Genomic DNA, 17,105 nt, shown 5'->3' on the forward strand with positions numbered 1-17,105 from the left:
ACTCGAGACTCCTTCATATGCATGCCTTTTCCCTTTCCCTTTAAAACAAAAGCTTCTCTTCTCAAGGAATTTCACAGTTGATGTTATATATATATATAAAGTAAGAATATTGCGTATCCTTCTTTCTACCGAGCGCCGGAGTAATGTCTCTCTTTTCTTTTTGTAGCCGCTGGCGCTAAGTATTCTGTGATCGCAACGTCAAAGGTGCGTAAAACGCACACATGACACACACGTGCACGCACAGCATCGAAGTCACTACTATCAGAAAGAGACAGAGAGAGAGAGACCGGAAAGAGAAGAAGAAAGGAAACGGCTGGAAACACAGTCGTCCTGCTTAGCAAAACTTTATGAACACCTGGGGTTTCTCGTCATCTCAACCGTGGAGCAAATACTGTTGTGTGTGCGTCAGTGTGTGCCATCTGCAGTCGACAGCCGGGATAGTTGCAATCTTTTCTTGTCACCTTCTCTCGCAGTGAACGGCCCCCTCCTATTGGAAGGGTAAATGGCCGCGGAGAGAGAAGTAGAACCGGTGAAGCCGTGTGAACACTCCAACCGCGTCACACAGGTGCCTTCTCATGTGTTCTGAGATGTTGTACATGTCAATAGAGTAATAACTCTGTTTCTTTTTCCTTCCAACAACATAAATATGGCCGCGTCTTTCTCCCATCCTCGCGTCTCACCTCTCACTTAACATTGATCTCTCAGAAAAGAGAGACAGGAGAAGTGGAACTGAGCTGCTTTGTTTTTCTTTATTTACTCTTACGTGTACAACTGTTGAGTTGTCTGCGTCTTTCTCTTGTTGTATACACCTCTCTTTGCTTTACTCATACCACTGTTGATTATCTTTATCTTGTTGTTGTTGGGCGAGAGTGTAAGAATCGCACGTGACTTTTCGCCCGGTCTTTCCTTCATCGTGCCGCGTGTGTTCGGCGTCGATGGGAGACGACGTAGCCAAAGGAGGACAATACAACGATCGGAAGGGGAAACACCCGCGCCTCATCTGTAACCTGGCGCAGCTAACCAGCCGTGCCCAGCGTGTGCGTAGAAGAATTCATGTCGTGCAACGCTCTTTCGACGGTGCTTTCGCTGCCGTTCGCTGCCGTTCGCTTGCTGCGCAGCGTCAGGTGTCTGTGAAACACACACGCGCGACGATGACACAAGGAATGGGGGAATGCGCGGCGTGTGGAGGCGGCTGCGCGTGCCTGCCCACCTGCCTGCGATGCGCTGCCATGTGTTGTGTAGGGGCGATGGGCCGTGGCGAAGCAGAACGCAGAATGCCGATCCGTCGTAGCTCACCATCCATTGGACGTGCTCCTCTTCCTGCCTTTTCATTCTCTTTTCCATCTGCGTTGTCTCACTGACACGCGCCGTGACACCCGACAAACGCCGCCGCAAACTTCCCTGCGACGCACACCTCACGCAGAACAAGCTAAGAAGTAACCGCTTTTGCATTTTCCACGCATCCCTTTACACCATTCTTGTTTCTTGTTTCGCCATTACCTCTCCCGGTCGGCGCACCGACTTTCGCTGCAGGTGCCTCTGCCTCTCATTTTCGTCTTCTCGCTCCCGCCCCTTTCTCGGCGGCGCCACGGGCTTGATCGACAGCGCCCACCCCACAGTGACGCTGTCTCTGTCCCCCTCCTTGCTCTCCTCTACTGCCGCTCTCTCATCGAGGCTTTACGGGCAGAGGCAAAAGACGAGCCGTGCTTCCCACCCCTCCCTCTCCCTCTGTCCACGATGGAGACGCACGAGAAGGTTGAGATCGTGAAGCTGGCCAGCGGCCCGCAGAAGCCGGTCAGCGAGTACAAGCGTTTCGCCATCCTCGTTCTCGGATCGTTCGGCTGCATTGTGTGCTCCTTCAGCTATGCGTGGAACTTGGTGTCGGCGGATATGCAAGAGCGCTACCACTTCACTCAGCGTGATATGAGCACCATCGTGACGGTGGGCCTGGTGGTGCAGTACTGCGTGCTACCCTACGCCTTTCTCTTCGATTATCTCGGTCCTCTGCCCATTGTTATTCTGGCCACCATCTACTTCCCGCTCGGCACGCTGCTGCTTGCGCTGTGCTTTATGGGCAAGATCAACGGCAGCGTCGCCACGTTGAGCGTCTTCAACGCATTGATGTCGTGCGGGTGCTCGCTCTTCGATCTCGGGTGCTGTGTAACGGTGCTGTCCTACTTCCCCACCAACCGTGGCCCGGTGACGGCGCTGCTGAAGACCTTCACCGGACTCGGCTCTGCGCTTGTGGCCTGCCTGTACGCCGGTTACTTCCACTCCGATCCGGAGAAGCACTTCTTCTTCCTCTTCGCGCTGGCTCTCGTGGTTGGCGTTCTCTGCATGGTCTTTCTGCGGCTGCCGGAGTACCACCTGACGCAGTACCAGCTGTCGCACCTCCCCATCGAGGAGCGGCAGCGCCGCGAGAACACCAAGGCGCAGTACCTACGCCAGAAGCCTCCGATCTGGCGCTTTGTCTACGGCTTTGTGATTCTGATCGTCCTGATCGTATTCCTTCCCACGCAGAGTGCGCTGGCCAGCTACCGCCACCTCGACTCCTCCGCGAAGAGGGCGTTTGCCATTGTGACGACGATTCTGACGCTCCTGTACCTCGTCGTTGCGGCTCCGGTGCCTTTCTGGGACCCCAAGCTGGAGGACCCGGAGGAGGACTCGGAGGACCTGGATGCGGACGCGAACATCAGCCTCGCGCTGAAGATCGACTCGGGCAACAACGCGCGGAAGCAGCACGACACGAATGAGCCGCACTGCGAGAGGAGCGAGCCGGCGGGCAACGACGACAACATCCACAAAGGCAACAGCACGGTTACGGCGGAAGCGATGCTGGAGGAGGACGATTTGAAGGAGGGGGAGCTGGAGATCGACTACATCGCTCCTGCCTATCCGGGCAGCTTCATCCACAACCTTCGCACCCTGGAGCTGTGGGCGCTGTGGTGGACCATGTTCACCGTCGTGGGGTCCGAGTTCGTGATCATCTACAACGCCACCAACATTCTGGCGGCGCTGCAGGGCGAGGACCCTTCCTCTTCGCTCAGCACGCTGCTGACGGTGCTGAACGGTGTGGGCAGTGCGGTGGGTCGTCTGCTGATGTCGTACTTTGAGGTTCACACGCAGAAGCGCAAGGCGGAGGACCGCATCCCCATCACGATTTCCCTGTTCCTGCCGACGGGTTCGATCATCATTTCCCTCATCTTATTTCTTGTGCTGCCGGCTGCTGCGCTGCCGCTGCCGTACGTTGTCGCTGCCCTCGGCAACGGCTTCCTGGCCGGTGTGACCCTCCTGGTGTCACGCACCATCTTCGCGAAGGACCCTGCGAAGCACTACAACTTCTGCTTCACCGCCACCATGCTCGCCTCGCTTGTGTTCAATCGTTTCCTCTACGGTGAGTGGTACACGGTGCAGGCGGAGAAGCAGAACCACGCGAATCATCGCTGCTACGGCAAGCACTGCGTGCTGATGCCGCTGGTCGTACTGATGGCACTGGCCTGCACTGCTTTTGCGACGGACGCGGTGCTGCACCTGCGGTACCGTTCCTTCTGCCAGCGCACTCTGGCCGAGCGTGCCCGTCTGCACGAGCTCGCCCATCACAACCACGAAATGAACGAGGCGATCAACAGCCTTCATTCGGACACCACGCCTGCAGACGCTGACGGGGAGCCACGCGGCGAGGCGGTGCAGTCGAATTCACGTCCCTGATAGACAGGTGTCAGTGGTGTGCCCCCTATGCTGCTCTTCGTGGGTGAATCGATTACTTTGTCTTCTGAACAGCGCCACGGACCGCGAACGGCATCCGCAGCAGCAGCCGCAAACGGCTACGAATGGTTGAAGAGCTGCGCCGAAGGAGATGCCAGCACTCACGGCAGTTAAATGCGGATGACAACGGCTCCCCTCGGAAACAGAAAAGCAGTCACGGTTTCTTCCCCCCTCGCTTTGTTCGAGTCTCCAGGCTCTGATATATATGCTTTCTACCTCCCGTGTTCTTTTTTCCGTTAAAAGTATAAATAGCTTCCCTTCTCTTTCTCTGTAACTTCATTTACCTTTGTTTCTATAAAACGATGCTTTTGTAGGCCCACGATGATGATGAGCTGTTGTACACGTTTTTCTAAACGTGGATGCCTTTTCTTTTTCTGTTTTACCCTCATTCTCTTGTTTGCCTGCATTTCTTCAGTGATTTCAGACTGTCTCGATTCGGGTGTGGGTGATGACCTCATCTTCTTATTCTGTCCGCGTAAGTAGACATGAGCGTGTTTGTTTGATTGCCTGTGTGTGTGTTGTGTGGTCTGTTTACCGCGGACGCAAGCAGGATCGGCGCTTTCTAGCTGCGTGGACTCGAGAGGCCACCTGGCCGTCAAGATGTACGACGGCGCAGCTGCAGCACGACACACAAACACGTGGAATCGATTCGCGCAGGCACGCCAAAAAGCTCCCACCTGCGCAGCGGCGAAGCGCACAGCGAAGGATGAGCGACGAGAGCAATTCGGCGTGCGTGTATGACATGCGAGAGCTCTACTTCTACCGCTGCTGTTACGGGTCACACACACGGCAATATATATATTTTCTTTTTAGTTCTACCTACTGTAACTTCTCTTTTACGCTCCTATATATATACATCTTCTCTGACGAACTTTCTTCTTCTTTCCGGAGCGGCTGTACTGGTGGACCAGCAGACGTGCTTCTTTTCTCTCTGGCACCTGCTGCTGTGCCTGCCGTACTCCTGCGGTTCCATTAGCCAACACCTATTGTGCGTGCTATGAAACAGAATCAAGCACTGCTGTGATGGATCGCGGAACCCAAGACGGCCCAAGCGAAAGCTTCTCTATTTTTTCCTGATGTAGATTTGCCAAAAGGAGCGTTAAGGGCACGTGAAGGATGGAAGAGAAGCCTCCCTTTTTGTTTTAACTTGTCCGGTTCATGAGTATAGTGATATCAAACGCCGTATGGTATCCGACTTGTACTCATCGTTTCCGATGTTGTGTGTTTCAATGCGTTTATGTTTATTTACATCATTTTCGGCTCTCGGCTCTCTGCGTGGTGTCGACTCACCGGGACATCCGCGGATGCAGGGGGAAACGAGAGCGCGTCCGTGTTGGTGTTGTTTGGTGGACTCTTTACGTGCGTGAGAGCTGCAGCGAAACGAGCAAACAAAGTGGCTGGCTGGTAGCCGGCCTCCTGTCGTTGCCGATCGGCGTGCGGCCGTTCCCCATCGAGTATTGGTGCCCTGTTCCTTCCTGTAGAAGTGGGGAAAGGGCCGTTGTGTTATTGCGTGTGTCTTTTGCCGTGTTTCGCTGTGGGAGGCGCAAGTCGAGGCTGCATGGCGCATGCACACGGAAAACGGGAGGAGGGAAGTAAAGGTGTGCTCTGTGTAGGTGTTTTGTTTCTTTGCCACTGGTGGTGTCGTGCATGCAGTCTCGTATCTTCTCTGGTCGCGGATGCGTGTGGCGCGGCGCGGCAACTTTACCCACGTCGCCCTGCCGAGTTATGCACCGTCAACGGCTGTTCTCGTTTGGCCCCCTGCTGCTCTGCACGGTGCGTGGCGGAGGACCACTTTCGTTTTTTCTTCCTATTTCTCCGCTCTCCGCCACATTGACGTTGCCACTAGTCGTGCATATGTATGGGTGTGAATGTGTGTGCGTGTTTGCATAGGAGGCAGCGCAGCTTAACCTTTTCCGCGCAGTTGAGTTGTTTCTCGCGCTCTTCGGGTGCGTGTAAGCGAGCATGCGCGTGCGTGCGTTTGTGTGGGTGTAAGTCTGCCTCACGTACACGCGCCGATCCACCTACAGTACGAAAACAGTAACAGCGGAAGAAGAGAGAGAGCAGTGCCCCATTCGAAATGCGCTGATCGCCGTCAGAACAGGAAAGACAACACCTTTGTTTTTTCCCTTTTCTGTTAAACTTTGTGTTCTAATCCCAATAAGGTGGACTACTTTTGAGCCCAAGAAGCGCTCGGACGTTGTGTGGAGGAGAGGCGGGCTGGTTGTGGTGGTGTGGGAGGAAATGGTTGTATTCCGTAGATCCCTCACAAACCGACACACGCCGGACCAATTGTGGGAGCGTGCAACGTCTTCCGGCCAGTTCGCTTCTTGTGCATCCTGTTCCCCAGCTGTCGCGTGCTGTGCTGCATGCTCGTGTGTGCGTGCGGCTGCGTGATTGTCCTCTCCCGGTACCCGCCCCTCAGCACTTGTTTCTTTATACGCGAATTGCTGTACGTCGTTGCCGGCGTGGAGCTCGCCCTCACCGCCTCTTCTCTCCACTGCCGTCGGCTGGCTTCAGTCTTTTAATTGTTTTTACGCGCTCATTTCTCTTTAAAAGTGTCTTCAATTCGGTGTCACCGTGATCGAGACGGATGCGTCCACAAGGAGGTGCGCCAACTTCCTTATTTCTTTTTCCCGGGCTGCGCACCTCCGATCTCCGTTCTCAGCTTCACGCGGGACCTAAAGCAATCCCTCTTGTTGTTGTTGGGCGAGAGTGTAAGAATCGCACGTGACTTTTCGCCCGGTCTTTCCTTCATCGTGCCGCGTGTGTTCGGCGTCGATGGGAGACGACGTAGCCAAAGGAGGACAATACAACGATCGGAAGGGGAAACACCCGCGCCTCATCTGTAACCTGGCGCAGCTAACCAGCCGTGCCCAGCGTGTGCGTAGAAGAATTCATGTCGTGCAACGCTCTTTCGACGGTGCTTTCGCTGCCGTTCGCTGCCGTTCGCTTGCTGCGCAGCGTCAGGTGTCTGTGAAACACACACGCGCGACGATGACACAAGGAATGGGGGAATGCGCGGCGTGTGGAGGCGGCTGCGCGTGCCTGCCCACCTGCCTGCGATGCGCTGCCATGTGTTGTGTAGGGGCGATGGGCCGTGGCGAAGCAGAACGCAGAATGCCGATCCGTCGTAGCTCACCATCCATTGGACGTGCTCCTCTTCCTGCCTTTTCATTCTCTTTTCCATCTGCGTTGTCTCACTGACACGCGCCGTGACACCCGACAAACGCCGCCGCAAACTTCCCTGCGACGCACACCTCACGCAGAACAAGCTAAGAAGTAACCGCTTTTGCATTTTCCACGCATCCCTTTACACCATTCTTGTTTCTTGTTTCGCCATTACCTCTCCCGGTCGGCGCACCGACTTTCGCTGCAGGTGCCTCTGCCTCTCATTTTCGTCTTCTCGCTCCCGCCCCTTTCTCGGCGGCGCCACGGGCTTGATCGACAGCGCCCACCCCACAGTGACGCTGTCTCTGTCCCCCTCCTTGCTCTCCTCTACTGCCGCTCTCTCATCGAGGCTTTACGGGCAGAGGCAAAAGACGAGCCGTGCTTCCCACCCCTCCCTCTCCCTCTGTCCACGATGGAGACGCACGAGAAGGTTGAGATCGTGAAGCTGGCCAGCGGCCCGCAGAAGCCGGTCAGCGAGTACAAGCGTTTCGCCATCCTCGTTCTCGGATCGTTCGGCTGCATTGTGTGCTCCTTCAGCTATGCGTGGAACTTGGTGTCGGCGGATATGCAAGAGCGCTACCACTTCACTCAGCGTGATATGAGCACCATCGTGACGGTGGGCCTGGTGGTGCAGTACTGCGTGCTACCCTACGCCTTTCTCTTCGATTATCTCGGTCCTCTGCCCATTGTTATTCTGGCCACCATCTACTTCCCGCTCGGCACGCTGCTGCTTGCGCTGTGCTTTATGGGCAAGATCAACGGCAGCGTCGCCACGTTGAGCGTCTTCAACGCATTGATGTCGTGCGGGTGCTCGCTCTTCGATCTCGGGTGCTGTGTAACGGTGCTGTCCTACTTCCCCACCAACCGTGGCCCGGTGACGGCGCTGCTGAAGACCTTCACCGGACTCGGCTCTGCGCTTGTGGCCTGCCTGTACGCCGGTTACTTCCACTCCGATCCGGAGAAGCACTTCTTCTTCCTCTTCGCGCTGGCTCTCGTGGTTGGCGTTCTCTGCATGGTCTTTCTGCGGCTGCCGGAGTACCACCTGACGCAGTACCAGCTGTCGCACCTCCCCATCGAGGAGCGGCAGCGCCGCGAGAACACCAAGGCGCAGTACCTACGCCAGAAGCCTCCGATCTGGCGCTTTGTCTACGGCTTTGTGATTCTGATCGTCCTGATCGTATTCCTTCCCACGCAGAGTGCGCTGGCCAGCTACCGCCACCTCGACTCCTCCGCGAAGAGGGCGTTTGCCATTGTGACGACGATTCTGACGCTCCTGTACCTCGTCGTTGCGGCTCCGGTGCCTTTCTGGGACCCCAAGCTGGAGGACCCGGAGGAGGACTCGGAGGACCTGGATGCGGACGCGAACATCAGCCTCGCGCTGAAGATCGACTCGGGCAACAACGCGCGGAAGCAGCACGACACGAATGAGCCGCACTGCGAGAGGAGCGAGCCGGCGGGCAACGACGACAACATCCACAAAGGCAACAGCACGGTTACGGCGGAAGCGATGCTGGAGGAGGACGATTTGAAGGAGGGGGAGCTGGAGATCGACTACATCGCTCCTGCCTATCCGGGCAGCTTCATCCACAACCTTCGCACCCTGGAGCTGTGGGCGCTGTGGTGGACCATGTTCACCGTCGTGGGGTCCGAGTTCGTGATCATCTACAACGCCACCAACATTCTGGCGGCGCTGCAGGGCGAGGACCCTTCCTCTTCGCTCAGCACGCTGCTGACGGTGCTGAACGGTGTGGGCAGTGCGGTGGGTCGTCTGCTGATGTCGTACTTTGAGGTTCACACGCAGAAGCGCAAGGCGGAGGACCGCATCCCCATCACGATTTCCCTGTTCCTGCCGACGGGTTCGATCATCATTTCCCTCATCTTATTTCTTGTGCTGCCGGCTGCTGCGCTGCCGCTGCCGTACGTTGTCGCTGCCCTCGGCAACGGCTTCCTGGCCGGTGTGACCCTCCTGGTGTCACGCACCATCTTCGCGAAGGACCCTGCGAAGCACTACAACTTCTGCTTCACCGCCACCATGCTCGCCTCGCTTGTGTTCAATCGTTTCCTCTACGGTGAGTGGTACACGGTGCAGGCGGAGAAGCAGAACCACGCGAATCATCGCTGCTACGGCAAGCACTGCGTGCTGATGCCGCTGGTCGTACTGATGGCACTGGCCTGCACTGCTTTTGCGACGGACGCGGTGCTGCACCTGCGGTACCGTTCCTTCTGCCAGCGCACTCTGGCCGAGCGTGCCCGTCTGCACGAGCTCGCCCATCACAACCACGAAATGAACGAGGCGATCAACAGCCTTCATTCGGACACCACGCCTGCAGACGCTGACGGGGAGCCACGCGGCGAGGCGGTGCAGTCGAATTCACGTCCCTGATAGACAGGTGTCAGTGGTGTGCCCCCTATGCTGCTCTTCGTGGGTGAATCGATTACTTTGTCTTCTGAACAGCGCCACGGACCGCGAACGGCATCCGCAGCAGCAGCCGCAAACGGCTACGAATGGTTGAAGAGCTGCGCCGAAGGAGATGCCAGCACTCACGGCAGTTAAATGCGGATGACAACGGCTCCCCTCGGAAACAGAAAAGCAGTCACGGTTTCTTCCCCCCTCGCTTTGTTCGAGTCTCCAGGCTCTGATATATATGCTTTCTACCTCCCGTGTTCTTTTTTCCGTTAAAAGTATAAATAGCTTCCCTTCTCTTTCTCTGTAACTTCATTTACCTTTGTTTCTATAAAACGATGCTTTTGTAGGCCCACGATGATGATGAGCTGTTGTACACGTTTTTCTAAACGTGGATGCCTTTTCTTTTTCTGTTTTACCCTCATTCTCTTGTTTGCCTGCATTTCTTCAGTGATTTCAGACTGTCTCGATTCGGGTGTGGGTGATGACCTCATCTTCTTATTCTGTCCGCGTAAGTAGACATGAGCGTGTTTGTTTGATTGCCTGTGTGTGTGTTGTGTGGTCTGTTTACCGCGGACGCAAGCAGGATCGGCGCTTTCTAGCTGCGTGGACTCGAGAGGCCACCTGGCCGTCAAGATGTACGACGGCGCAGCTGCAGCACGACACACAAACACGTGGAATCGATTCGCGCAGGCACGCCAAAAAGCTCCCACCTGCGCAGCGGCGAAGCGCACAGCGAAGGATGAGCGACGAGAGCAATTCGGCGTGCGTGTATGACATGCGAGAGCTCTACTTCTACCGCTGCTGTTACGGGTCACACACACGGCAATATATATATTTTCTTTTTAGTTCTACCTACTGTAACTTCTCTTTTACGCTCCTATATATATACATCTTCTCTGACGAACTTTCTTCTTCTTTCCGGAGCGGCTGTACTGGTGGACCAGCAGACGTGCTTCTTTTCTCTCTGGCACCTGCTGCTGTGCCTGCCGTACTCCTGCGGTTCCATTAGCCAACACCTATTGTGCGTGCTATGAAACAGAATCAAGCACTGCTGTGATGGATCGCGGAACCCAAGACGGCCCAAGCGAAAGCTTCTCTATTTTTTCCTGATGTAGATTTGCCAAAAGGAGCGTTAAGGGCACGTGAAGGATGGAAGAGAAGCCTCCCTTTTTGTTTTAACTTGTCCGGTTCATGAGTATAGTGATATCAAACGCCGTATGGTATCCGACTTGTACTCATCGTTTCCGATGTTGTGTGTTTCAATGCGTTTATGTTTATTTACATCATTTTCGGCTCTCGGCTCTCTGCGTGGTGTCGACTCACCGGGACATCCGCGGATGCAGGGGGAAACGAGAGCGCGTCCGTGTTGGTGTTGTTTGGTGGACTCTTTACGTGCGTGAGAGCTGCAGCGAAACGAGCAAACAAAGTGGCTGGCTGGTAGCCGGCCTCCTGTCGTTGCCGATCGGCGTGCGGCCGTTCCCCATCGAGTATTGGTGCCCTGTTCCTTCCTGTAGAAGTGGGGAAAGGGCCGTTGTGTTATTGCGTGTGTCTTTTGCCGTGTTTCGCTGTGGGAGGCGCAAGTCGAGGCTGCATGGCGCATGCACACGGAAAACGGGAGGAGGGAAGTAAAGGTGTGCTCTGTGTAGGTGTTTTGTTTCTTTGCCACTGGTGGTGTCGTGCATGCAGTCTCGTATCTTCTCTGGTCGCGGATGCGTGTGGCGCGGCGCGGCAACTTTACCCACGTCGCCCTGCCGAGTTATGCACCGTCAACGGCTGTTCTCGTTTGGCCCCCTGCTGCTCTGCACGGTGCGTGGCGGAGGACCACTTTCGTTTTTTCTTCCTATTTCTCCGCTCTCCGCCACATTGACGTTGCCACTAGTCGTGCATATGTATGGGTGTGAATGTGTGTGCGTGTTTGCATAGGAGGCAGCGCAGCTTAACCTTTTCCGCGCAGTTGAGTTGTTTCTCGCGCTCTTCGGGTGCGTGTAAGCGAGCATGCGCGTGCGTGCGTTTGTGTGGGTGTAAGTCTGCCTCACGTACACGCGCCGATCCACCTACAGTACGAAAACAGTAACAGCGGAAGAAGAGAGAGAGCAGTGCCCCATTCGAAATGCGCTGATCGCCGTCAGAACAGGAAAGACAACACCTTTGTTTTTTCCCTTTTCTGTTAAACTTTGTGTTCTAATCCCAATAAGGTGGACTACTTTTGAGCCCAAGAAGCGCTCGGACGTTGTGTGGAGGAGAGGCGGGCTGGTTGTGGTGGTGTGGGAGGAAATGGTTGTATTCCGTAGATCCCTCACAAACCGACACACGCCGGACCAATTGTGGGAGCGTGCAACGTCTTCCGGCCAGTTCGCTTCTTGTGCATCCTGTTCCCCAGCTGTCGCGTGCTGTGCTGCATGCTCGTGTGTGCGTGCGGCTGCGTGATTGTCCTCTCCCGGTACCCGCCCCTCAGCACTTGTTTCTTTATACGCGAATTGCTGTACGTCGTTGCCGGCGTGGAGCTCGCCCTCACCGCCTCTTCTCTCCACTGCCGTCGGCTGGCTTCAGTCTTTTAATTGTTTTTACGCGCTCATTTCTCTTTAAAAGTGTCTTCAATTCGGTGTCACCGTGATCGAGACGGATGCGTCCACAAGGAGGTGCGCCAACTTCCTTATTTCTTTTTCCCGGGCTGCGCACCTCCGATCTCCGTTCTCAGCTTCACGCGGGACCTAAAGCAATCCCTCTTGTTGTTGTTGGGCGAGAGTGTAAGAATCGCACGTGACTTTTCGCCCGGTCTTTCCTTCATCGTGCCGCGTGTGTTCGGCGTCGATGGGAGACGACGTAGCCAAAGGAGGACAATACAACGATCGGAAGGGGAAACACCCGCGCCTCATCTGTAACCTGGCGCAGCTAACCAGCCGTGCCCAGCGTGTGCGTAGAAGAATTCATGTCGTGCAACGCTCTTTCGACGGTGCTTTCGCTGCCGTTCGCTGCCGTTCGCTTGCTGCGCAGCGTCAGGTGTCTGTGAAACACACACGCGCGACGATGACACAAGGAATGGGGGAATGCGCGGCGTGTGGAGGCGGCTGCGCGTGCCTGCCCACCTGCCTGCGATGCGCTGCCATGTGTTGTGTAGGGGCGATGGGCCGTGGCGAAGCAGAACGCAGAATGCCGATCCGTCGTAGCTCACCATCCATTGGACGTGCTCCTCTTCCTGCCTTTTCATTCTCTTTTCCATCTGCGTTGTCTCACTGACACGCGCCGTGACACCCGACAAACGCCGCCGCAAACTTCCCTGCGACGCACACCTCACGCAGAACAAGCTAAGAAGTAACCGCTTTTGCATTTTCCACGCATCCCTTTACACCATTCTTGTTTCTTGTTTCGCCATTACCTCTCCCGGTCGGCGCACCGACTTTCGCTGCAGGTGCCTCTGCCTCTCATTTTCGTCTTCTCGCTCCCGCCCCTTTCTCGGCGGCGCCACGGGCTTGATCGACAGCGCCCACCCCACAGTGACGCTGTCTCTGTCCCCCTCCTTGCTCTCCTCTACTGCCGCTCTCTCATCGAGGCTTTACGGGCAGAGGCAAAAGACGAGCCGTGCTTCCCACCCCTCCCTCTCCCTCTGTCCACGATGGAGACGCACGAGAAGGTTGAGATCGTGAAGCTGGCCAGCGGCCCGCAGAAGCCGGTCAGCGAGTACAAGCGTTTCGCCATCCTCGTTCTCGGATCGTTCGGCTGCATTGTGTGCTCCTTCAGCTATGCGTGGAACTTGGTGTCGGCGGATATGCAAGAGCGCTACCACTTCACTCAGCGTGATATGAGCACCATCGTGACGGTGGGCCTGGTGGTGCAGTACTGCGTGCTACCCTACGCCTTTCTCTTCGATTATCTCGGTCCTCTGCCCATTGTTATTCTGGCCACCATCTACTTCCCGCTCGGCACGCTGCTGCTTGCGCTGTGCTTTATGGGCAAGATCAACGGCAGCGTCGCCACGTTGAGCGTCTTCAACGCATTGATGTCGTGCGGGTGCTCGCTCTTCGATCTCGGGTGCTGTGTAACGGTGCTGTCCTACTTCCCCACCAACCGTGGCCCGGTGACGGCGCTGCTGAAGACCTTCACCGGACTCGGCTCTGCGCTTGTGGCCTGCCTGTACGCCGGTTACTTCCACTCCGATCCGGAGAAGCACTTCTTCTTCCTCTTCGCGCTGGCTCTCGTGGTTGGCGTTCTCTGCATGGTCTTTCTGCGGCTGCCGGAGTACCACCTGACGCAGTACCAGCTGTCGCACCTCCCCATCGAGGAGCGGCAGCGCCGCGAGAACACCAAGGCGCAGTACCTACGCCAGAAGCCTCCGATCTGGCGCTTTGTCTACGGCTTTGTGATTCTGATCGTCCTGATCGTATTCCTTCCCACGCAGAGTGCGCTGGCCAGCTACCGCCACCTCGACTCCTCCGCGAAGAGGGCGTTTGCCATTGTGACGACGATTCTGACGCTCCTGTACCTCGTCGTTGCGGCTCCGGTGCCTTTCTGGGACCCCAAGCTGGAGGACCCGGAGGAGGACTCGGAGGACCTGGATGCGGACGCGAACATCAGCCTCGCGCTGAAGATCGACTCGGGCAACAACGCGCGGAAGCAGCACGACACGAATGAGCCGCACTGCGAGAGGAGCGAGCCGGCGGGCAACGACGACAACATCCACAAAGGCAACAGCACGGTTACGGCGGAAGCGATGCTGGAGGAGGACGATTTGAAGGAGGGGGAGCTGGAGATCGACTACATCGCTCCTGCCTATCCGGGCAGCTTCATCCACAACCTTCGCACCCTGGAGCTGTGGGCGCTGTGGTGGACCATGTTCACCGTCGTGGGGTCCGAGTTCGTGATCATCTACAACGCCACCAACATTCTGGCGGCGCTGCAGGGCGAGGACCCTTCCTCTTCGCTCAGCACGCTGCTGACGGTGCTGAACGGTGTGGGCAGTGCGGTGGGTCGTCTGCTGATGTCGTACTTTGAGGTTCACACGCAGAAGCGCAAGGCGGAGGACCGCATCCCCATCACGATTTCCCTGTTCCTGCCGACGGGTTCGATCATCATTTCCCTCATCTTATTTCTTGTGCTGCCGGCTGCTGCGCTGCCGCTGCCGTACGTTGTCGCTGCCCTCGGCAACGGCTTCCTGGCCGGTGTGACCCTCCTGGTGTCACGCACCATCTTCGCGAAGGACCCTGCGAAGCACTACAACTTCTGCTTCACCGCCACCATGCTCGCCTCGCTTGTGTTCAATCGTTTCCTCTACGGTGAGTGGTACACGGTGCAGGCGGAGAAGCAGAACCACGCGAATCATCGCTGCTACGGCAAGCACTGCGTGCTGATGCCGCTGGTCGTACTGATGGCACTGGCCTGCACTGCTTTTGCGACGGACGCGGTGCTGCACCTGCGGTACCGTTCCTTCTGCCAGCGCACTCTGGCCGAGCGTGCCCGTCTGCACGAGCTCGCCCATCACAACCACGAAATGAACGAGGCGATCAACAGCCTTCATTCGGACACCACGCCTGCAGACGCTGACGGGGAGCCACGCGGCGAGGCGGTGCAGTCGAATTCACGTCCCTGATAGACAGGTGTCAGTGGTGTGCCCCCTATGCTGCTCTTCGTGGGTGAATCGATTACTTTGTCTTCTGAACAGCGCCACGGACCGCGAACGGCATCCGCAGCAGCAGCCGCAAACGGCTACGAATGGTTGAAGAGCTGCGCCGAAGGAGATGCCAGCACTCACGGCAGTTAAATGCGGATGACAACGGCTCCCCTCGGAAACAGAAAAGCAGTCACGGTTTCTTCCCCCCTCGCTTTGTTCGAGTCTCCAGGCTCTGATATATATGCTTTCTACCTCCCGTGTTCTTTTTTCCGTTAAAAGTATAAATAGCTTCCCTTCTCTTTCTCTGTAACTTCATTTACCTTTGTTTCTATAAAACGATGCTTTTGTAGGCCCACGATGATGATGAGCTGTTGTACACGTTTTTCTAAACGTGGATGCCTTTTCTTTTTCTGTTTTACCCTCATTCTCTTGTTTGCCTGCATTTCTTCAGTGATTTCAGACTGTCTCGATTCGGGTGTGGGTGATGACCTCATCTTCTTATTCTGTCCGCGTAAGTAGACATGAGCGTGTTTGTTTGATTGCCTGTGTGTGTGTTGTGTGGTCTGTTTACCGCGGACGCAAGCAGGATCGGCGCTTTCTAGCTGCGTGGACTCGAGAGGCCACCTGGCCGTCAAGATGTACGACGGCGCAGCTGCAGCACGACACACAAACACGTGGAATCGATTCGCGCAGGCACGCCAAAAAGCTCCCACCTGCGCAGCGGCGAAGCGCACAGCGAAGGATGAGCGACGAGAGCAATTCGGCGTGCGTGTATGACATGCGAGAGCTCTACTTCTACCGCTGCTGTTACGGGTCACACACACGGCAATATATATATTTTCTTTTTAGTTCTACCTACTGTAACTTCTCTTTTACGCTCCTATATATATACATCTTCTCTGACGAACTTTCTTCTTCTTTCCGGAGCGGCTGTACTGGTGGACCAGCAGACGTGCTTCTTTTCTCTCTGGCACCTGCTGCTGTGCCTGCCGTACTCCTGCGGTTCCATTAGCCAACACCTATTGTGCGTGCTATGAAACAGAATCAAGCACTGCTGTGATGGATCGCGGAACCCAAGACGGCCCAAGCGAAAGCTTCTCTATTTTTTCCTGATGTAGATTTGCCAAAAGGAGCGTTAAGGGCACGTGAAGGATGGAAGAGAAGCCTCCCTTTTTGTTTTAACTTGTCCGGTTCATGAGTATAGTGATATCAAACGCCGTATGGTATCCGACTTGTACTCATCGTTTCCGATGTTGTGTGTTTCAATGCGTTTATGTTTATTTACATCATTTTCGGCTCTCGGCTCTCTGCGTGGTGTCGACTCACCGGGACATCCGCGGATGCAGGGGGAAACGAGAGCGCGTCCGTGTTGGTGTTGTTTGGTGGACTCTTTACGTGCGTGAGAGCTGCAGCGAAACGAGCAAACAAAGTGGCTGGCTGGTAGCCGGCCTCCTGTCGTTGCCGATCGGCGTGCGGCCGTTCCCCATCGAGTATTGGTGCCCTGTTCCTTCCTGTAGAAGTGGGGAAAGGGCCGTTGTGTTATTGCGTGTGTCTTTTGCCGTGTTTCGCTGTGGGAGGCGCAAGTCGAGGCTGCATGGCGCATGCACACGGAAAACGGGAGGAGGGAAGTAAAGGTGTGCTCTGTGTAGGTGTTTTGTTTCTTTGCCACTGGTGGTGTCGTGCATGCAGTCTCGTATCTTCTCTGGTCGCGGATGCGTGTGGCGCGGCGCGGCAACTTTACCCACGTCGCCCTGCCGAGTTATGCACCGTCAACGGCTGTTCTCGTTTGGCCCCCTGCTGCTCTGCACGGTGCGTGGCGGAGGACCACTTTCGTTTTTTCTTCCTATTTCTCCGCTCTCCGCCACATTGACGTTGCCACTAGTCGTGCATATGTATGGGTGTGAATGTGTGTGCGTGTTTGCATAGGAGGCAGCGCAGCTTAACCTTTTCCGCGCAGTTGAGTTGTTTCTCGCGCTCTTCGGGTGCGTGTAAGCGAGCATGCGCGTGCGTGCGTTTGTGTGGGTGTAAGTCTGCCTCACGTACACGCGCCGATCCACCTACAGTACGAAAACAGTAACAGCGGAAGAAGAGAGAGAGCAGTGCCCCATTCGAAATGCGCTGATCGCCGTCAGAACAGGAAAGACAACACCTTTGTTTTTT

At 56.0% G+C, this 17,105-nt stretch overlaps 3 protein-coding genes across 4 annotated transcripts; all 3 read left to right on the forward strand.

Annotated features, from left to right (window-relative positions):
* Positions 1 to 703: 703 nt before the first annotated feature.
* Positions 704 to 3,708, forward strand: ABB37_07356 (putative protein associated with differentiation 4; the record flags this gene model as incomplete). Of its 2 annotated transcripts, none has more annotated exons than XM_015805961.1 (1): positions 704 to 3,708. In XM_015805961.1, exon 1 carries the CDS (start codon positions 1,738 to 1,740, stop codon positions 3,706 to 3,708), a length of 1,971 nt encoding a protein of 656 aa, XP_015655438.1. In that variant the 5' UTR covers positions 704 to 1,737. The 2 variants fall into 2 exon arrangements, with proteins under 2 accessions (XP_015655438.1, XP_015655439.1); XM_015805962.1 differs by having other exon boundaries at positions 1,422 to 3,708.
* Positions 3,709 to 7,029: 3,321 nt separating this feature from the next.
* ABB37_07357 (putative protein associated with differentiation 4) lies at positions 7,030 to 9,316 on the forward strand (the record flags this gene model as incomplete). Its single annotated transcript, XM_015805963.1, has 1 exon — positions 7,030 to 9,316. Exon 1 carries the CDS (start codon positions 7,346 to 7,348, stop codon positions 9,314 to 9,316), a length of 1,971 nt encoding a protein of 656 aa, XP_015655440.1. The 5' UTR covers positions 7,030 to 7,345.
* Positions 9,317 to 12,637: 3,321 nt separating this feature from the next.
* ABB37_07358 (putative protein associated with differentiation 4) lies at positions 12,638 to 14,924 on the forward strand (the record flags this gene model as incomplete). The annotated part of the gene is made up of 1 exon (XM_015805964.1): positions 12,638 to 14,924. The coding sequence occupies exon 1, from the start codon at positions 12,954 to 12,956 to the stop codon at positions 14,922 to 14,924; it is 1,971 nt and encodes a 656-aa protein (XP_015655441.1). The 5' UTR covers positions 12,638 to 12,953.
* Between the last annotated feature and the right edge of the window lie 2,181 nt (positions 14,925 to 17,105).

The sequence above is a fragment of the Leptomonas pyrrhocoris genome (genome assembly GCF_001293395.1).
Source record: "Leptomonas pyrrhocoris isolate H10 chromosome Unknown, whole genome shotgun sequence".
Taxonomy (NCBI): Eukaryota; Euglenozoa; class Kinetoplastea; order Trypanosomatida; family Trypanosomatidae; genus Leptomonas; species Leptomonas pyrrhocoris.